General features: G+C 35.5%; 1 protein-coding gene across 1 annotated transcript in view; it reads left to right on the forward strand.

Annotated features, from left to right (window-relative positions):
- ESF1 (ESF1 nucleolar pre-rRNA processing protein homolog) overlaps positions 1 to 22463 on the forward strand; it is a 105804-nt gene that overhangs the window by 4179 nt on the left and 79162 nt on the right. Inside the window, exons 3-6 of the mRNA XM_043983167.1 lie at positions 15266 to 15567; positions 16045 to 16158; positions 19467 to 19567; positions 20658 to 20810. Of these exons, the coding sequence (XP_043839102.1) occupies positions 15266 to 15567; positions 16045 to 16158; positions 19467 to 19567; positions 20658 to 20810 (670 nt within the window). The remainder of the gene's footprint in view (positions 1 to 15265; positions 15568 to 16044; positions 16159 to 19466; positions 19568 to 20657; positions 20811 to 22463) is intronic.

The raw sequence follows: 22463 nt of genomic DNA on the forward strand, positions 1-22463 counted from the left end.
TGACTTAGTTCTCTATATGTTTGAGAAATGAAACTTATCAGAGAAACTTGCTACAAAGATTTCCCCCTCTCCCATTTCCTCATTTACTTCCAATTTTAGCTGCATTAGTTTTGTTTGTGCAAAAATTTTGTAACTTTATGTAATCAAAATGATGCATTTTACTTCCTGTGAAGCTCTCTTGTTTGATCACAAACTGTTCCCCTATTCATAAATCTGATGGGTAATGTCTTCCATGCTTCCACTAATTTACTTATGATCTCACCCTTTGTTTCTAAATCTTGTGCCCATTTTGAGCTTATCTTGTTACATACCGTGAGGTATTGGCCTATACCTAGTTTCTGACAAATTACTTTACAGTTTTCCCAAAAGTATTTGGTGAATGGTGAGTTTTTACTCCGATAGCTGGGACCTTTGGGTTTATCAAACACTAGGCTACTTACTGTACTCGATTGTTTCTGCATTTTGTGTACCTAATCTATCCCACTGATCAATCACTCTATTTCTTATCCAGTACCAAACTGTTTTAATGATTACTACTCTGAGATCTGATACTGCTACACTGCCCCCCCCCTTCACTTTTTTTCCCCCGGTAATTCCCTTGACATTCTTGACCTCTTGTTCCTCCAGATGAATTTTGTTGTTGTTTAGCTCTATAAAACAATTCTTTAGTAGTCTGGTTAGTATGGCATTGAATAAGTAAATTAATTTAGGTAATATTGTAATTTTATTATAGAGGCTTGGCTTGCCAATGAGCAGTGAATATTTCTTCAGTTATTTAGATGTCGTCATTTGTGTTAAAAGTATTTTGTAATTGTGTTCATATAGTTACTGTATACATATTGACAAATAGATTGCCAAGTATTTTATACTATCTGGTGATTGAGTGGAATTTCTATCTGTTCCTGTTGTATTTTGTTCATAATATGTATAAATGGTGATCATTTGTATGGGTTTATTTTATATGCTTCAACTTTGCTGAAGCTGTTAATTGTTTCGATTAGTTTTTTAATTGACTCTATGGGGTTCTTTAAGCATAACCATATCATCTGCAAAAAAATAAGAGTTTTCATTTCTATAGCCTATACTTATTCCTCCATTTTCTTTTTACTTTTCCTACTGCTGTTGCATGCATTTCTAGTACAATATTAAATAGTAATGGTGATAATGGACATCGTTGCTTCACCCCTGATCTTATTGGGGAAGCTTCTAGTTTATGCCCATTACTGATACTGCTTGCTCTAGATTTTAGATAGATACTGCTTATTTTAAAGGAAAGCTTCATTTATTCCTGTGCTTTCTGGTGTTACTAACAGGGATAAGTACTGTATTTTGTCAAGTCTCTTCTGTATCTATTGATATAATCATAGGTTTTTTGTTATTAATATCAGTTATGCTTATAGTTTTACTAATATTGAACAAGCTCTGCATTTCTGGTGTAAATCCAGCCAAGTTTGATATATTGCTATAATCTTGCTAAATTTTTATTTAAAATTTTTGCATTGATATTTAGTAGAGAAATTGGTCTATACTTTTCCCTTTCTTTTTTTACTCTCCTTGGTTTAAATATCAAGACTATATTTGTGTCATAGAAGGAATTTGATAGGATTCCTTCTTTACTTGTTTTTTCAAACAGTTTATGTAGTATTGGAATTAATGATTCTGTAATTGTTGAGTCGAATTCACTTGTAAATCTATCTGGTCCTGACTTTTTTCCCTTTGGGGATTCATTTCTGACTTGTTCAGTTTCTTTTTTTTAAATAAGGTTAAGGATTCTATTTCCTGTTATGTTAATCTGAGCAATTTATCTTTTTGTGAATTTTCATCCGTTTCATTTAAATTTTCAGTTAATTATTTTAGCCAGTTTTTTAGTGAATTCTCTAAGTATGCCATCATATCATCTGCAAAGAGTAATAGTTTTGTTTCTTCATTGCCTCCTCTAATTCCTTCAATTTATTTTTCTTGTCTTATTCTTGTTGCTGATATTTCTAGAACAATATCGAATAATAGTGGTGATAATGGGGATCCTTGCTTTTAGCTTATCCCCATTACAGATAATGTTTGATGATGCTTTTAGATAGATACTAATTATCATTTAAAGGAAAGTTCCATTTTATTCTGTTGCTTTCTAATGTTTTTAATAGAAATGAGTGTTTTATTTTGTCAGAAGCTAGAACGCATCTATTTAGATAAACATATGGTTTCTGTTGGTATTGTTATTGATGTGGGCAGTTATGCTGGTGGTTTTCCTATTATTGAACCAGCCCTGCATTCCTGGTATAAATCCCACACTGTCAGTGTATGTAATCTTTGGGATACATTGCTGTAATCTCCTTCCTAATGGTTTAGTTAAAATTTTTGCATCATTAGAGAAATTGTTCTATACTTTTCTTTCTCTGTTTTTGCTTTTCTTTGTTTAGGTGTCAAAATCATTTGTGTCATAAAACAAATTTGATAGGACTCCTTCTTTGCCTATTTTTCCAAATAGTTTACATAGTATTAGAATTAATTGTTCTTTAAATGTTTGATAGAATTCACTTGTGAATGCATTTGATCCTGGAGTTTTTTTTTTTTTACTTAGGGAGCACATTTATGGCTTACTAAATTTCTTTTTCTGGGATAGGGTTATTTAAATATTCTATTTCCTTTTCCTTTAATCTGAGCAATTTTCTCTCCTTTGATCTTTAAGGATTTCCAATTTAATGCTTTTTTGAGGATTTTAAAATTTGTTCTTTTTCTAATTTTTTCAGTTGCATGCCCAATTCATTGATCTGCTCTTTATTTTATTAACATAAGCATTTACAGATATAAATATTCCTTTAAGTACTGCTTTGATGGTATCCCATAAATTTTGGTATATTGTCTAATAATTTTCATTTTCATTAATGAAGTTATAAATTGTTTATATGATTTTTTCTTTGACCCACTCATTCTTTGGGATTAGATTAATTTCCCATTAATTTTTAATCTATGTTTCCACGACCCTTTATGTAATTTTTATTTCTTTATGGTCTGAAAAGAATACATTGAATATTTGGGTTTTTGCATTTGGTTGTGAGGTTTTATGCCTTAAAACATGGTCAGTTTTTGTGGGGGTGCCGTGTACAGCTGAGAAAAAAATTCATTTTTCTACAGAAATCTTATCATATCTGACTTTTCTAAAATTCTATTCATTTCTATAACTTCTTTCTTATTTATTTTATGGTTAGATGTATCTAATTCTGAGAGGGGAAAGTATAGGTCCCCTACCAGTATCGTTTTACTGTCTGTTTCTTCCTGTAACTTATTTAACTTTTTCCTTTAAGAATTCAGATGCTATGGTTTGTTTAGCATTGCTGTTACTTCATAGTCTTTGATACCTTTTAAGAAAATGTAGTTTCGCTGCTTATCTCTTTTTTTTTTTTAGTGAGGCAATTGGGGTTAAGTGACTTGCCCAGGGTCACACAGCTAGTAGTAAGTGTTAAGTGTCTGAGGCCAGATTTGAACTCAGGTACTCCTGACTCCAGGGCCAGTGCTCTATCCACTGGGCCATCTAACTGCCCCGATTATCTCTTAATTGGGTATATTTTTACTTCAAGATCATGATTGCTACTACTGCCTTTTTTTAATTCAGTTGAAGCATAATAGATCCTACTACATCCCTTTATTTTAACCCTTTGTATGTCTTTCTTGTAAAAAAGATTTTTTTTTTTATTCTGGTTTTTAATCCATTCTACTGTTTGCTTCCATTTTATAGGTGAATTTATCCCGTTCTCATTCACAGTTATGTTTATTAACTGTATATCCCTCTATCCTATTCCCCCACCCCCCTTTATTCTTTCTCTCTTTTTACCCTGTACCTCAAAAGTCTTATGACCACAACCTCTCTTACTATCAGCCCCCTCCCCTTCTCTTATCCCTTTCCCCTCCTACTCACCTGTAAGGTAAGATATAGATGTCTTATACCCAACTGGGTGTGTATGTTATTCCCTCTTTGATCCTATTCCGGTGTTGCATGCTACTCCTTTTGCAACCAGTCTTCCTTTGACTGTAGAAGCTCTTCTTTTCCTGGTTCTTTTATGTGAGATAATTTCCCTTATTCTTTGTCTCCCTTTCCCCTTCTCCCAATACATCCCTCTTTTTCACCCCTTATTTTATTATTATTTTTTTTAATCATCCCATCGTAGTCCTCTCATACCTGTGCCTTCTGGGTATAATTGCTATAATAATGATACATTTTTAGGAGTTATGATTATTATCTTCCCATTTAGGAAAGCAAACATTTTAACCTTATTGATTTCCTTATGATTTCTCTTTCATGTTTTCCTTTTTATGCTTTTCTTGAGTCTCGTATTTGAAAGTCAGATTTTTTATTCAACTCTGTTCTTTTTAGTCCTCTATTTCATTAAATATCTATTTCCCCCCACCCCCCTGATGAATTATATTCTGTTTTTTGCGTAGGTTATTCTTGGTTATCGTCCTAGCTCTTTTGCCTTCCAGAATATCATATTCCAAAGCCCTCTAATACTTTAATGTGGAAGCCACTAAATCTTGTTTGAGCTTAACCGTCTCCATGAATTGTTTCTGGCTGTTTGTAGTATTATCTCCTTTACCTGGGAGCTCTGGAATTTGTCTCTAATATTCCTGGGATTTTCATTTTGTGATCACTTTTAGGAGGTGATAGGTAAATTCTTTCAATTTCTGTTTTATCCTCTGGTTCTAGGATATGAGGTTAATTGTCCTTGATAATTTCTTGAGAGATAATGCCTAGACTCTTTTTTTGATCATGACTTTCAGGTAGTCCAGTAATTCTTAAATTATCTCTCTTCAATCTATTATCCAGGTCAGTTGTTTTTCCAATGATATATTTCATGTTCTTATATCTTTTATCATTCTGTTGACTTTTTAAAGTCTCAGAGTCATTAGCTTCCATTTGCCCAATTCTAACTTTTAAGAAATTATTTTCTTTAGTGAACTTTTGTACCTCCTTTTCCATTGGCCACTTCTACTTTTTAAGGTAATTGTTCTCTTTAGTGAATTTTGTTCCTTTTTTTTTTTTTAAACCAAGATATTGACTCTTTTCCATAATTTTCTTGCATTACTTTCATTTCTTTTTCCCAACTTTTTCTCTAGCTCTATTTGATTTTTTTAAATTTTTATTTTATTTTTTGCGGACAGTGAGGGTTAAGTTGACTTGCCCAGGGTCACACAGCTAGTAAGTGTCAAGTATCTGAGGCCGGATTTGAACTCAGGTCCTCCTGAATCCAAGGCTGGTGCTTTATCCACTGTACCACATAGCTAGCCCCCTATTGATTTTTTAAAAATCTTTTTTGAGTTCTTCCAGGAATTCTTGTTCGGTTTACATCCAGTTCATATTTTTCTTTGAGGCTTTGTAGCTGCTTTGATATACTTGTCTTCTGGATTTTTGTCTTGACTTTCCCTTCACCATATAACTTTGTTATGGTCAGTTTCTTTATTTTTTTGGTTTTTTTTTTATTATTTACTCATTTTTCCAGCCTATTTCTCAACTTTTAAGTTTATGTTAAAGTTGGGCTCTATACTTAGGGTGGAGAGGACCCTGTTTTCTTGCTATTATTTCTTGAGCTGCTTTTGGAGGTCCTGTAGGTTTTTGGTGCTTTCAAGGCAGTATGATCTAAGGAGAGGTGTGGTCACTGATTCTCATCTATTTTCTGGAATATGGATCTATTTCTGTGAGACATCAAGGAATGATAAAATAAAATCAAAATATTGGGGAAAAAATAGAAAACATGAAATGACTCATTGGAAATTACTCAGAAAGGGACTTTGTTCTCCTGTAGTCATAGTTGCTAGTGCTTGCCTCTTTCTTGGAATTGAGACCAGGCTTCCTACTCTTCCCATGTTTGACCACAAGCACTCCTCTTTGTCCAATGAACTGTAACCTGGGCTCCGGCTCTCCTGTGCCACACGTACTGTTGCTTCTTCTTGGCTCTGGGACTTGATCTGGAACTGCAATATGGGCAGTGCAACAGGTTTCTGACCCTAGCACCATTGAAAGGTGCTGTGCTTTTGACCAGTTGTTCAATTTGTCTAACCCCCTTCTTCCCCCAAATTCTTTGGGCTGGAAACCCTCTGCCTGCCACCCACGTAGCACCTTCAGGCATGGCCTGGGGCCCACCACTGCCCCAGTGAGACAGACCTTTCATGCCAACCTCCTAAGCTGTCTGGGGCTAGAAAATTGTTTCATTGGTTCTACCACTCTAGCATTTGATTTGAAGTGTCATTTTAAAGTTGTTTGGAGGGGAATTTTAGAGAACTTAACTGAATGCTTCTTTACTGCACCATCTTGGCTCTACTCCTTTGAGTCCTCTTTTGCTTATTGACTACTGCCTCCCTTATCTAACCTCCCTCTTATCCTCTTCTCCTCCTTCCCCCTTAACCCCTTTCCCCTCTTGCTTCTTTGTTGGGTAAGATAAATTTTATGTACCAGTTGTGTGAGTATATATTCTTCCCTCCTTGAACCAGTTAAGTTTATAATAAGGTTTAAGTATTGCCCGTTCTTCTCTACTCCTCCATTCTTTATATCAGTTCTTCTCTGTGTGCCCCATTTATGTAAGATAATTTTCTCCAGTTCTTAGTCTACCTTTCCTGTGTCTTCCTCTTTGAGTTTACCTGGGCCCTCTATCTAATTAGATTCCCTTTTAAGCCTATGGTGATAATGCAATTCTGAGTGGTTATTTATATAATCTTTCTACATTAAAATGTAAACATTTTAAGCTTGTTAATTCCTTATGATTTCTCACTTATATATACCTTTTTGTGCATCTCTTGAGTCCTCTATTTGTATGTCAGATTTTCTACTGAGCTCTGGGAATGCTTGAAAGTCACCTATTTCATTGAGTCCTTTCCCCCCCTGGGGGCAGCTACTGGTTGGTGCAGTAAATAAAGCACCACCCTGGATTCAGGAGGAGCTGAGTTCAAATCCATCCTCAGCACTTGACACTTACTAGCTGTGTGACCCTGGGCAAGTCACTTAACCCTCATTGCCACACACACACACCCACACACACACACACACACGTCCTTTCCCCCCCTGTAGCATTATAATCCATTTTTGTGGGTAGGTTGTTCTGAGAAATGGTAATGATTTGATGCATGGTGAAATCTTCTCAGAATAACTTGATACATGAGGCAATCTTCTCAAGGAAAGCATGCCCATATAGAGAACAACAGACAATATTATCTAGTGAATTACATCAAACCAGGAAAGAGAAAAGTAAGTTTTTCAGGACTAGAGATAAAAAACAGTTTGAGCAGGCTCTCACTGGTGTCTTAGAGAAAGTACATAAAAGGTTATCTCTAGTCTCTACTGCGCTTGCTTAATAGACTTATTAATATTAATTTCTCCTCCCCTGTCTAAAATCTCCTCGTTTTTGATCATGTATGGAAGGGGTAACCTATCAAGGAGGATTTAGCTAGAACTTTTCCCAGGAAGATTGTAAACCTGTACCTAGCAACCTATGGTGGCTCAGGAGAGGGACTAGTTGTGGCAGGGTATGGGATATATGCAAGGTGCTTGCTTTCAACATTTGTGCTCACTTGCTGCTTTTCTTTCTGTGAGTTCCCATTCTCATGAGAATGCAATAAAGGCTTTTTTGTTATAACAAAGCTGCCTCTGGAAGAACTTATTTTGAGGTGATCTGTACCTGTTTCTCACAATTGTAATCCTAGATCAGCTTTCTAGAATATAATATTCCAAGCTCTCCACTTCTTTCTTTATAGTTGTGACTGCTAAATCTTGTGTGATCTAACTGTGGCTTTTCTTTTTAGTACTTGTAATAGTTTTTCTTGATAGGAGCTCAAGATTTTGACCATAGTGTTCCCAAAAGTTTTCATGTTGTAGTTTTTTTTTCAGGAGGTAAACTGTGAATTCTTTCAGTTTCTACTTTGTTCTTGGGTTCTAAGATACAGGACAGGTTTTTTTTTTTTTTAATAATTTCTTGAAAAATGATATCTAGCCTATTTCTTGGTCATGGATTTTAGCTAGTCCAGTGAGTTCTTAGATTATTTCTTCTTGATCTGTTTTCCAGCTCTATTTTTCCAATAAGATATTTCTTGCTTTCTGTTTTTTCCCCGATCTTTTGATTTTATTTGATCATTTCTTGATGTCGCATGGAGCCATCATCTTCCATTTGTCCAGTTCTGAGTTTCAAGAAGTCACTGTCTGTATTAAGGTTTTCATCCTCTTTTAACAAGCTGTTAATTCTCTTTTCATACCTTCCGTAGCTCTCACTTGGTGTGTTTTTTGTTTTGTTTTGTTTTGTTTTAGTGAGGCAATTGGGGTTAAGTGACTTGCCCAGGGTCACACAGCTAGTAAGTGTTAAGTGTCTGAGGCCGGATTTGAACTCAGGTACTCCTGACTCCAGAGCCGGTGCTCTATCCACTGCACCACCTAGCTGCCCCCCTCACTTGTTTTTTAAAATCTTTTTTTTTTAATTCTTTAAAAATTTGGGGGGCTTGCGTCCAAAATGCATTTTTCTTTGAGATTATTTATAGCTGTTTCCAAATTATTCTCTTCTTCTGTGTTTGTGTCTTGAGCTTCTCTGTGACCCTAGTAGCTCTTTATGGAAGTGTTTTTTGTTCATTTTTCCAATCTACTTCTTGACTTTGAACTTTATGTTAGTACTGGGCTTTGCACACTTTGGGTAGAAATAATTGGCCTGAGCTTCTATCCTCTTACATACTTCTGTTGCCTTCACTTCTCTGGCACTTCTGCCAGGATGACTACAAGCTTTCAGTGCTTCCAGAGTACCATGGTCTAGGAAAAGGTCTGTTCATTGCCCTCCTGGTCTTGGTTCTGCAAGTTCCTTACCAAGGTTTTGGTTCGTTGGCTTGTGTTTGATTGAGTTTCAGTAGATAGCTGCTGGATTCAGTTGAATTGTTGGTCCCTTTTGGTCTGAGATTCTTTGGTTATTCTACAGCAGGCCTATGTACTAGGCTAAAGGCTAAAGGCTAGAAATGAATTGCCACTCTGCTTCTGAGCCACACAGCTACATTTCTGTGGATCTTGTTCCTCATTCAGTATACAGCTAGGGTGGGCCCATGCTATCTGATGACCACTTCTCCATGATCCACACCTGGCCAATGGACCCTATAGCTTCCAGATGGTACCTTTCCCTGTACCCAACACTAGTTCAAAGATCCTCTTGGATACCCTTCTGACAAGGTGCTTTTCTTTCCCTGATATTCTATCTCTGCCCTCTTTCTATACCTGGACACTGAATATTTACCGCTGTTGCTATTCATGTGTCTGGCCAGGTCCCCATCCCCCATATCCATACTCTGCCTCAGCTTCCCTGGCCTAGAAAAATAACTCACTGACCTTTTTCTTGGTTTTCTCATTCAGACTTCAATCTGATATATTTTCTAGATTTTTGTGGGAGAGGTGTGCTGGGCAAGCTAGGCAGAAATGCCTTTTCTCATTCTGCCATTGTTTCTTCACCTCAATGCAATTCAATTACCAAGGGTTTATTAAACAACTACTAAGTGTCAGGCACTGTGCTGGGCCCTGAAGATACAAGAACTAAAACAAAAATGGGTCTTCCCATTAAGGAACTTGTATTCTGTTGGTAGAGCTCACTCATCAGTACCACCATCCTCCCCCAAATCTGTATCTACTTACTTTGCTATAGGGAGCATTATCATGTCAGACAAGTGGTATTGGGTACTCATTGAGGAGCATTATGGCTGTTTCATTTCCAATAAACAGTGAAATTCCTCACTCTGGTAAGGTAGGAACATTTACTATAGTTAACTAGTTCACATTTCACTAGTGCTTTAAATTTCACAAAACAGGAAACTGAGCATCAAAGTAATTAGTGATTATTGTTATAACTAGGACTTATTTACTGGTGAGGTCCCCAAGACTCAGAGGAGTGGAGCAGGAATTCCAAACAGTAGCAGGTAGAAGTCCAGTCAAAAAATCAGAAAAGTCCAGTAAAAAATTGTAATAGACCCAGCCATATGACCTGGAATTGCACATCAATGTATCATTGTAATGATTTGTGCTTGACAAAGCCACAACTTGTGGACTGACTGTTAGTTGCTGCTTGCAGATATCTCACTTCATTGCTTTCCTATTGTATAAACTGAATGGCATCATATATGGCTTTATATCAAGGACCTTAGAAGTCAACCTCATCTTTCATATAGTCAAAGAAACAGAACTAGAAAGCTTAAGATACTTAGTAGCAGAAATAGAATTTGAACTCAGGTCCTCTGACTACAAATTGTTTTCTTTTGCCTACATCTCTCTGATTCTTGCATTCAACCACAAATTCAAACCTTTTTGAATTAATCTCATTGTATGTTTATCCAGAGATAAACTGTGGTTATCTGACTTATAAATACAGACCCAAAGACTTGGTGCTATAAGGGCCTCCTTTCTCCCATTTGGTTCAGTCTAAAACTATGGAAATAAGAAAAATGAAACTCTTACATTTTAGCAAAATTTTATCCACCTTAAAAAGTAAGGGTGGGGGCAGCTAGGTGGCACGGTGGACAGAGCACCGACCCTAGATTCAGGAGGACCTGAGTTCAAATCCGGCCTCAGACACTTAACACTTACTAGCTGTGTGACCCTGGGCAAGTCACTTAACCCCAATTGCCTCGCCCCCCCACCCCCCCAAAAAAAGAAGGAAAAAAAAGTGTGAAATTTCTCTAAGCTACAAATGGCTTTCAATATAGTTTTTATTTTAAAATATCCTTTTGAAGGGGCAGCTAGGTGGTGCAGTGGATAAAGCACTGACCTTGGATTCAGGAGGACCTGAGTTCAAATCCAGCCTCAGACACTTGACACAACTAGCTGTATGACCCTGGGCAAGTCACTCAACCCTCATTGCCCTGCCAAAAAAAAAAGAGAAATACATTTTGGGGCAGCTAGGTGGCGCAGTGGATACAGCACTGGCTCTGGATTCAGGAGGACCTGAGTTCAAATCCAGACTCAGACACTTGACACTTATTAGCTGTGTGACTTTGGGTAAATCACTTAACCTTATTGCCCCGCAAAATAAAATAAAATAAAATGTCCTTTTGGAGTCAGAAAGCCTTGGCTCAGTTTCCCTTCTGGCAGTCACTGGCTCTAATGGCTTTAGGAAGATTACTTAACTTCTCTAAGCCTGAACTCCCTTATCTGTAAAGTAAGGATGATACTTGTAGTTTCCTGGTGATTAGGCTTAAATGATGTAAAGCATTTGGCAGACTTTAAAGTTCTGAACATAAATGTCTGGTATTATTATTATTGTTATTATTATTACTCATTTTAAAAATCCTATCTTGTAACATTTGGATGTTCATGTTAGTCCTGTGCGGCATATTCCTTAGTCATGGTTAGTTCATTTTCACTGGCTTCTGTTTACTGTGTGAAGCATAGTTGAACAGTCAAGACAATGCAAGGAACATCAAATCAGCTTGTGAAACCGTCATAAATAAATATCCATATGTTGCTGACATATGGATAAACTGTAGAAAAGCTGTGTGATGACTTAGTAATGTATTTTTTTTTTCACAAATACAATAAAGTAAAACCCTGGTAATATAGACAGTTGTATTTTAGAAATTTCTAGTAATCTAGTCACAGTAGAAATAAAAACATCTGGCTCCATGAAAAAACAGTTTTCTTCTGAGTTTTACAAACCACATCCCTAGATTTAAGAAAAATTAAAATTTTCACAGTACTTTTAGTACCCTTTAGTGACTATCATCTAATAGGTATTGTTCTTTCATTTCTATCCATTCTTTAGGGTGATACCAGTGTTAAATTGGCACACGGATCGGGTGAGAGATGTATATAATGGACAAGAAGTAGCTTGGGTACAGGATATAAAATCTGATAACATACTTGGTGTGGCTTAAAGGGAAGTTGTGAGGACTGTTTTCCCAATATTCCAATGATTGATTACTTATTAGTCTAGTGAAAGAAGTTCTGCTGTTGCAATAGAAGAGAAAGAAGACTTTGTAAAAGTTGATTAAAAGAAAGCATAACTGCTAAGAGGTAAAGGAAAGCCGAGTTTCAAAGGAAATTTTATTCATGTGCACTCCCATGGCTTCTAAGTGCCATTTTTGAGAAATAGTTGGAGAGCTAGAGTGCAGAAGTGAGATGCATTAAGGAACCTGTATCGCAAGAGCTATAGGATTGAGCAAGGAGACATCAAAAGAGGAACTTCAAATGAATATGAATCTGAGATCTGTTATAGTAAAGTATACTGTGTAGAGCTTTCTCTAACAATGGTGTTAGAAAGCAAGGCCCTGAATGTGTCAGAGGATCTTCCTAAAATGTTAATAAGTATACTTATGAATTCACTAATGTTTTTCTTCCCACCCAAGGAAACACTCAGGATCAGGCATTTCCCCTAAAAAGGTATCCTCGGTTCTCATACAAGTACTCAGGCTAATAAGACATCAAATAAGGGGCAAGTTTTATTTAACAAAACAAAAACATCAGTAGAATGGGCTCATACTTATGCCTATAGACAATAATTTTTTTTTTCCATTCTGGTGGACCCCTCACTTGCTTTAATTTTTCCAAACTTATAATTCTACCTTGGGGTGAGACATTCCCAGATAGAGATAGAACTCAGTTGCTCAGGAATTGAGCATCCCTCCCCTCAGGGTCCCTCCTGCTCTAGAGACTAGTAATCCTGATTTGGTGCTATCCTGAGTGTGAATGGGTCCATAATACCTTTAAATATTGATGATGAATTGATGAATAAATATTAAATATGCAAAAGAAAAATAATGTCTAATCTTATTTCACACACTTTAATGCCTACTATGTTAAAAGTATTGGGCATAAAAAGACAAAAACATAGCAGTCTTTGCCATTGTGAAACTTATATTCTAGTAGGGACATCATATACAAGTAAGATGAGTAAATACATAGAATGTACAATATTAATACAAGAGAGGTGGCAATTGATGTGTGTCTTGAAGGAAACTAGAGACAATAAGATGTGAAGGTAAAAAAAAGAGCCCATTTGTGCAAAAGTGTGGAAACAGAGCATGGAAGGTAGCATATAGGAAACAGCTAACAGGCCATTTCAAAAGTGAGAATGTGAAGGTAGATGAGAGTCAGAATATGGAGGCCTTTAAACGCCACACAGGGAATTTTGTATTTCACTATTACAGAAATAGGTAGAAAATGCTTTAGCAAGGTAGAATTCTGTTTTGGCCATATTGACTTTGAGATGTCTATGGGACAGCAAACATGTAGTTGAAAGATTGGGACTGGATATGTACATTTGAGATTCACCTAGATGGGGAGCTAATCCTAGGGAATCAAAAATCACCAAAGTAAGAATATACAGAGAGTAAAGTAAAGGGACTAGGACAGAGACTTAGAGTATGCCCACACTTAGTGGGTGGGAGGGAGCATGGTGCTACAGCAGAGGAGAGTGAGAAGGAGCATTTAGACAGATAGGAGAAAAACCAGGGAAGGAGAGGGTTTCCAAAAGGGGTTGATGGGCAGTGTCAGAAGCTACAGAGATGGTAACTAGATGAGGACTGACAAAAGGCCATTGGATTTAGCAAGAAATATTGGTCATGGTAATAATAACTAACATTTATGTAATACTTTTAGGTTTGAAAAAAATGTACATATTTTATCTAATTTGATCCTTATAACAACCTTGCAAAGTAGTTGCTTTCCCCATTTTACCCATGAGGACACCAAGGATGAGAAGAGATTAAGTGACTTTTCCAGTCACACAGCTAGTAAATGTAGGGTAAGATTAGAAAGCTTGACTTCTTGACTCCAAGTCCAGTGCTCTATCCACAATCCAGTTGTTTGTTGGAAGATTGAGAGGTGATTGGGTACTGAGTAAATAGTAACCTGCCAGTTGGCACCTCTACCTGCATCCTATACAAGTCTAAGATGAATAAGGCCCCTCTATGCCAGATCTAGGACCTCTTCATGCTCTGGTGTACAACTTTTCCCTGTGCAATACTGATCCATTTGGTGTGGTATATGCTGACATGGGCTGCGCAAATGTGATTTTTCTTGGATTTTTAAATCAGCATTCAGTATGGAGCATTTTCTAGTTCTTTGGCAAGAAATTCAGGGATGAGGGAGTTCCCACTACATTTCTTTTCTTTTTTCCCTCATTTTTTTTACTGTTCAGTAAATATTTGAACACCAAAAGTGAAATACATTAATGCAAAATTAATAATATAAATAGTACTGGAAAGAAAAATACAAATAACACTATTTGCTCTCCAGAGACTAGAAGTTAATTAAGTTGCTAAGTAATTTGCAACTTTGCCATAGTGCTGAATGAGTGGTAAATCTTTTCCTCTGGGGATTAGGAGGATAACACTAATCAGAATCATTTCATTTCACTTTTTACAAGTGGTAGATAGCATTGTATAGTAGAAAAATCAATTAACTTAGGAGTTGAGACCCCAATTCCAGTCCTAATTGTTTAGAACCTGAGTTCTTTCATCTATAAAACAAATTCTAATACTTGTGTTACCTACCTGGCAGTACTGTTGTAAAGAAAATGCTTTGTACAGTCTGAAGCTCTGTGTAAGCATGATTAAAGAAGAAATAGTCTTTAAATTCTAAGTACTAAAATAGTCTGCACAATTTGACAAATATATCAAATATATCATGTAGTCAGTAGTATAGTCTAAAGTATTCTTATATGTATAGATTTCCCTTCTATCACATGTAATAATTCCTCCCATGGTAAAAAGTTACTTGGGGGCAGCTAGGTGGTGCAGTGGGTAGAGCACTGGCCCTGGAGTTAGGAGTACCTGAGTTCAAATCCGACCTCAGAACATTGACACTTACTAACTGTGTGACCCTGGGCAAGTCACTTAACCCCAATTGCCTTACCCAAAAAAAAAAAAAGTTACTCTCTTGAACAATAGAGATATTAATGGCCAATTATTGACTAAATTAAAACAGGGTAACATTATCAAATATCAACAGTAAAATGGCACTTCAAGGAATACAAGCATCTATCATCTTTCACAGTACAATCCAAGTTTCATCAATTGTATTAGTAAAGGTTCCCACTATATTTCCATGATTTTGGCTTCACTTCTCTATCCGTCCATTAATTTATCCTTATATTTCTTTTGAAGGATTGGGTTGCGTGTTTTTACAAGACATGATTTGTACTCTTGCTCTTTTTTTCTATAATAGTGCATTTTAGTTGTATTTTAATAGGTTTATACCGCACTTGATTTGGTGTTTATATTTGTTGGAAGTTTTTCCCCTTTAATTAATTGCATTTAATTAATTATTTAGATGTCAATGAATCTGATGAAGGTGAATTGGAAGAAGATACTGAAGATGATAACGAAACGGGATATGATGACCAATCAGAAGATGGAAGTTCAGGAGATAATGAGGAAACTTCAGAGTATGATGATGATGATGATGAAGATGATGATGAAAGTGATAGTGGCCCTGATTTGGCTAGAGGAAAAGGAAATATTGAAACTAGTTCAGAAGATGAAGAAGATGATATGACTGAATTTCTTCCAAAGGAACCCAGTTTCGAGCATGCGTGGAGAGAATTAGATAAAGATGCCCCTCGGACAGATGAGGTAAGGTTTTTTATAGAACCAATTATTGTTAAGGCTTAAATCAAAATTTTGCTGGTAGAAAGTACTCTGTATTATGAATTTTGATTAGCTAATCATTTACTTGCTTTAGCCATGAGTTTCCATTTCTAAGCCTATCAAAATTTTACCTTAATGGATAACCTAAGAAACTTTTGTTTGCTAAGGGTGAGGCTGTGAAATGAATCAAAGACCAGAAGAATTTTTAAAACTGGGTATAAACTGGTTTTCCCCCTTACAGTTGACCAAAATAGCTCATGATCATGTTCCTATTAGCAAACTGAGCAATTTATTGAGTATTATTTTCTACATTTTAGTTGATTCTTTATTCATTTAAAGTTTAAAAATAATTTGCTAAGTATAAAATCAACATCTCCATGCAGTAGTTTTATATTGTTTTCTAGTTATGAATATAGGAATAATACAAAATATGACATTTTATTTTCCTCTTGAATTATACAGATTACTCGTCGATTAGCAGTTTGCAACATGGACTGGGATAGATTAAAGGCTAAAGACTTGCTGGCTCTGTTCAATTCATTTAAACCTAAAGGTGGTGTTATATTTTCTGTGAAGGTAAGGAACTAATTTCACTTTGAAACTGGTTCTCCCAGAATTTTAAGGTCATTTCTCTCTTTTTTTTAAGGTCATCTTTGTTTTTAATAAAAGTAAAGCACTAGTCAGTCATAAGATTAGAAGTTAACCTATGAAAACTTTTTTTATTGAAGCCTCTGACTTGAATAAATACTGTACTTGAGTTGTCTACCATAGATTGGCATCAGCTTCATTTTGTAAAGCTGGATTGTTGGTCCTATAACCCAACATCCTTCCTTCTCTTCCCAGAGATTCATCTCTTAAAGAACTGAAAGAAAAATTAAAGGAGTCCTACTGAATATTTTTTTTCACACAAATGTGGTTTTGATACCTAAACTAAGAAGAGCCAAAACAGAGAAAGAAAACTATAGACCAATTCCCTAATGAATATCAGTACAAAAATTTTTAATAAAATACTAGCCAAAATACTGTGACTAGGCTGGATTTATACCAAGAATGAAGATCTGGCTCACTATAAGGAAATTCTAAGCATAATTGACCATATCAATAATGACCCCCCCCCCACCCCTCCGGAAAAAAAAAAAAAAAGCAAACCTCTTATCAATATATGCAGAAAAAGTTTCTGAAAAATACACCCATTCCAATTAAAAACACTAAAAAGGATTGGCATCAATGGAGCCTTTCTTGAAATGATAAATAGCAAATGTCTAAAACCAAAAGCAAGGATTATCTCTAATGGGGATAAGTAGAAGCTACCCCAATAAGAATAGGGTGAAGTACGGTTGTCAATTATCACCACTATTCTTAAGTATTGTACTAGAAGTGCTAGCTATAGCAATAACATAAGAAAAATAAATTGAAGGAATAAACATTGGCAATGGGGAAACAAAACTTGATTTTTGTAGATGATGTGATAGATAAAATCCAAAAACTAATAGAAATAATTAAACACTTCAGCATAGTTGAAGGATATAAAATAAAAGCCACACAATCAGCCTTTCTATATATTATGAACAAAATTCAGCAGGAAGAGATAGAGAAATTCCAGTTAAAATAACTGCAGATGGTATAAAATACTTGTGAATCTACATATATAGTAATTTTGTGAATATAATTACAACACAAAGACAGATCTAAGTAACTAGAGAAACATAATTATTCATAGTTAGGCCAATCTACTATAATTAAAATGATAATACTATCTAAATTAATTTACTCAGAGCCATACTAAACTACTAAAGAATTACTTTATAAAGCTAAAAAAAATAATAACTCATCTGGAGGAACAAAAGTTTAAGAAAATCAAGGGAATTTGTGAAAAAAATTGTGAAGGAAGGGAGTTTTGCAGTATTAGCTCTCAAACTATATTACAGAGTAGTAATCATCAAAACAGTTTGGTATTAAATGAATAGAATGGTTGATCAGTGAAATAGTAGGTATAATAAAATGCAGAGGCAAGCACAGTAGCCTATTGTTTGATAAACCCAAAGATCCCAGTTATCAGAGCAAGAACTCACTATTTACAAAAAATTATTTGGAAAACTGTAATTTGGCAGAAACTAGGTATAGGCTAGCATCTCCCATTGAATACCAAGATAAGCTCAAAATGAGTACATGATTTAGACATAATGGGTGATATAAGCAAATGAGGGATGTGATGAAGAAATTACTTGTCAGATCTATGGATAAAGGGAAAGTATAAAACCAAACATGAGCTAAAGAGTACATAAAATTAGAAAGTTTTTGCATAAACAAAACCAATGCAGTCATAATTAGAAGGAAAGCAGGAAACAAGATGGGGTGCATGGAGGGATTGTTGCAGCAGATTTCTCTAGCAATGGTTGCATTTCTCAGCCAGATACATAAAAATAGGAGCCATTTGTTAATTGGAAAATGGTCAAAGGATGTGAACAGGCAGTTTACAGAAAAAGAAATCAAAGTTTTGAATAGCTATATTAAAAATGCTCTAAACCATTATTGACTAGAGAAATGCAAATTAAAACAATTCTGCAGTACCATCTCACACCCATCAAATTAACTAAGGTGACAGAAAAGGAAAACGACATGTAGAAGGGATGTGGGAAAGTGAGTACACATTGATGTACAGTTGGTGAAGCTGTGAACTAGTCCATCCATTCTTTTTTTTTTTTTTTTCAATTTTTTGGTGAGGCATTTGGGGTTAAGTGACTTGCCCAGAGTCACACAGCTAGTAAGTGTTAAGTGTCTGAGGCCAGATTTGAATGCAGGTCCTCCTGAATCCAGGGCCGGTGCTCTATCCACTGCACCACCTAGCTGCCCCTAGTCTATCCATTCTTGAGAACAATTTGAAAGTTTGCCCAAAAGGTTCCTAAACAGCATTACCATTACTTGGTCCATACCTCAAGGAGATAAAAGAAAAAGGGCCCATATATACAAAAATATCTATAGCAGCTCTTTTTGTGGTGGCAAAGAATTGGAAATGGAGGTGATGCGTATCAATTGGGGTATGACTCAGCAAGTCGTGGTGTATGATTGTGATGGAATACTATTTTAGTATAAGAAAAGATCAAGGTGATGGCTTCAGAAAAACCTGGAAAGACTATGAGCTGATACAAAGTGAAATGAAGAGAACCAGGAGAACAGCACACATAGTAACAGCAAAATGACCCACCACAACTTCAGAGGATTCATCTTATAAAATACTATCCCCTTTTGGGTAGAGAAATGATGAACTCAGAGTACAGATTGAAACATATTATTTTCCTTTATTTTTCTTGCTTTTTTCCCCTTTTTTGAACATGGCTAATGTAGACATATAATGGGTATAGTATTTCTTGACTTCTCATTGGATGAGGGGCGAAGGGAGGGTGGGAGAGAATTTAAAACTGAAAATAAAAATAAAATACATTTAAATACACTTAGTTTGGTTATCAACATTGAAACTAAAATTTTAGAACATTACTTTTGTGCATATGTAGTATATGAGGTGTTATCAGTTTTTTGAGATTATGTGACCTTGGGCAAGTTAGTTAACTTTTCTCAGCCTCAGTTTCTTCTATAAAATGAAAATGTTGGACTAAATGATTGCTGAGAATCCCTCTCCAACTCTAAGTTTATAATGACTTTAGTATATAATCAGGCAAAAGATCACAAATTTAGGTGTTTGCCCCAAATTATTCGTTTCTGGAAATCTTAAATTACTTTAGTACCATACATTATAGTGCACTTCCTAAGGATTAAATGTAAAGTGTTACTGAACAGAATTGTGCAGTCAGACATTCTGACATGAACAGGTGGCTTATGTCTTTTAAGCAAATTGTTTTATAACTTGTTCTCTGCATTACTTTTAGATCTATCCTTCAGAATTTGGGAAGGAGAGAATGAAGGAAGAACTTGTTCAAGGACCTAAAGAATTACAAAGTATTCCTGAGGATGCTCCTGAAAAAGACTGGTACTAAAACTCTATTTTAAAAAATCAGTTAAAAAAATAAACTTAACCTAGATTCCATTTTAAAAATATTTTCTAATCATTTTGTTAGGTTCTAAGCTAAAGTTTATTATCTCTGTTTAAAAAAAAAAAAGGTAGGAGTGGGGATGGGGTGAGGGGAGGATAGCTAGGTAAATTTGCCATGATGGACTAGAGTAAAAAGAATAATGCTTAAATGACAGACTATCCTAGTGACACTTGGTTAATCTAGTTCATGTTACTGTGTATAAAAGTCATAATGTATTTCCTTCCACGTAATCTGTAATTCACTCATCTAAACTGGTCTTGAATGTAAGGAGATTCTGATGTTTTTCAGAAATTTTTCTTTTCAGAGAAATATTCTTAAAACTCTGCTTTCTGACATTAACCTAAGCCACTTTCCAGCTTCTATGATTTCAGTAATAAAAGGATGAGATGTCCAGTGATCTAGTTCTTTGATGATTTCTTTTAAACCACTAGGTGGAGCTATTAGTACCAGTTAGTAAAGTTTAACAGTAAATGGCCCCAAAAGAAATCTCAAAGTATTTAGGATCCTTGAGCAAAACATTCATAATCATTAGGGAAAATTAAATTAGGGCCCATAACAGTTAGGAAAACATTTTGTAACTGATGGAAAATGTGAATTTAGTACAAATATTTTTGCCAAATCAAGAACCTTTCTTAATTATGCCTAATCCTATCTAGACATATTTTGTTAATACTGTGATTTCTTCCAGTGGTTTCATTTTAGAAAGCTATGTATGATGACAAAAATATTGTTCCCAAAGTATAATTAAGTTTATAGATAATTGTGCACAGAGTTCTCAAATTGACTTTCTAGCTGCCAAATTTCATTCATAATATTGCTTGTAAAGTGTGCCTTCTCAAGAAAAAATAAGTTGGTTGCACTGAAGAATTGGGACAGTAGATAAAAGCCAGATTATGAAAAACATGGTTTGAAGAGAAGGCTAATTTGTATGTATTTTTCTTGGAGGATCTGTATTTGTGTTTCAAAAGCAAAGGTTTCTACTTACTTGTATATAAATACACTTAATGTTTTTTTTTTCTTTTATAGGACCTCTAGAGAAAAGTTAAGAGACTACCAATTCAAGAGACTAAAATACTTTTATGCAGTTGTAGACTGTGATTCTCCAGAAACAGCCAGTAAAATTTATGAAGACTGTGATGGACTGGAATTTGAAAGTAGCTGTTCATTTGTAGATCTGAGGTAACTCCAGTTATGCATCTTTACAGTCTCTTTTGCAGATTGCAATACAACATGACTATTTTGGACCAAGGTGGAGATCTTCATATATATTAAGTATGCATTGTGAAGGGTAATACTAAATCACCTTACCTACCCCCCACTGTGGGGGAAGCTAGCTAGGATTCACTTATCAATTAGAAGCTTCAGCAACAGTTTTGGCATTAAGCATTTATTAAAGTTGGCAGTTTTTTATCAAAATTAAAAGTTTTAGAAGTTGGCAATTGGCAAAGAGAGAACATGTGTCTCTGAAAGAATAGAAAAACCTAGCTAAGATCTTAAGCAGTAGAGAGAGAGAGAAAGCCGCCTCTATCTAGCAGATCACACTACCAAGAGAAAGAACTGAAGTCTTCTCAAGTGGAAGCTTCCTGTGGGACAGGAAGAGGGTCCATCTCCACACATAGCTCCAAGCTAATTGGCTGGTAGCATTCAAGTCCATTGATAGACATGACTTGAAGGCAGTCCATGAACTGTGAGGTAACTTCTGGACACTGAATCGACCTTGGAAAGGTCACCCCATGCTCTCTCAACAGGAGACCCCTGGTTTTAATATTCTCACAGCATTCACGGGTATCTCATATTTTCAAAGCTGGATTTTTGGTCATAGAATAAAACTAACATGAGGAAATGTCACTCATAAAAAAAGAAAACTCATAGTAGGAAATTTTATGATTTTTGTATATGTGAGTCACATATTCTACTAACTTTTAATATACATATATGTATGTATATATAAATGTATGTGTATCCACACACATTCACGCATTTTATTGATGCCTTTTTTCTTTATACTCCATCTTATTTTCTTCCCTCTCATCAAATCTGCCTTTGTGACAAAGAAAAATGATTAAGCAAAAACATCAAATTCAGAGACAATATATGGAATGTTGTCTACAAGTTTGTTGCCGTAGTCCTCCACTTCTCTCCCATGGCTGGGGGGGGGGGGGTGCGGATGGGACAGAGGAGGTGTTTCAGTCTTTATTTTCCAGGATCTTCATTGGTTTTTCAGTAATTCAGAATTCTAGTGGGTATATTTTAATATTAATTTATTACTTTAATATTATATTTTCACAATAATTGAAACTCCATTATGTTAATTCCATAGTTTTTCGGTCATGTTTCTTCATATTTTGTCACATTGTTATTTTTGTTACTGGGATGGTAACCCTCTCATTTAGTTGGAGGTCAGGTGTGGTAACTCAATTCCTTTTTTTCTGAAGGGGAAAAACAAAGGGGAACGAAGGAGTAATAGGGGCTGTTCTAGTGAGTGAATGGTATATTGGCATTGTCTTGAGGCTCTGGCAGTATTTTCACAAATTGCTTAGGCTTCACTGACTCAGAACTGAAAAACTTCAGATCATTTTGAATCTCAAATCTAAGGAAACAGGAAGCTGAACTACTGTACCATTTTATCTTTAGACTATTCCTTTTGTTGCCCAGTAAACCAGTCTACTGTGACACTGTCAATAGAAATCAGCTCCTTAACAGCCTAGTTTTGTTTGAGAGCTTTGTACTCCAAATGAAATATTTCAGAAAAGGGTAAGATGTATTGTTTCGAAGACACTGGGCTTTTTATGTTTCAATGGATTTTAGATTTAGAGGAAAAAAAAAACCCTT

This window comes from Dromiciops gliroides, chromosome 2, assembly GCF_019393635.1.
Source record: "Dromiciops gliroides isolate mDroGli1 chromosome 2, mDroGli1.pri, whole genome shotgun sequence".
Taxonomy (NCBI): domain Eukaryota; kingdom Metazoa; phylum Chordata; class Mammalia; order Microbiotheria; family Microbiotheriidae; genus Dromiciops; species Dromiciops gliroides.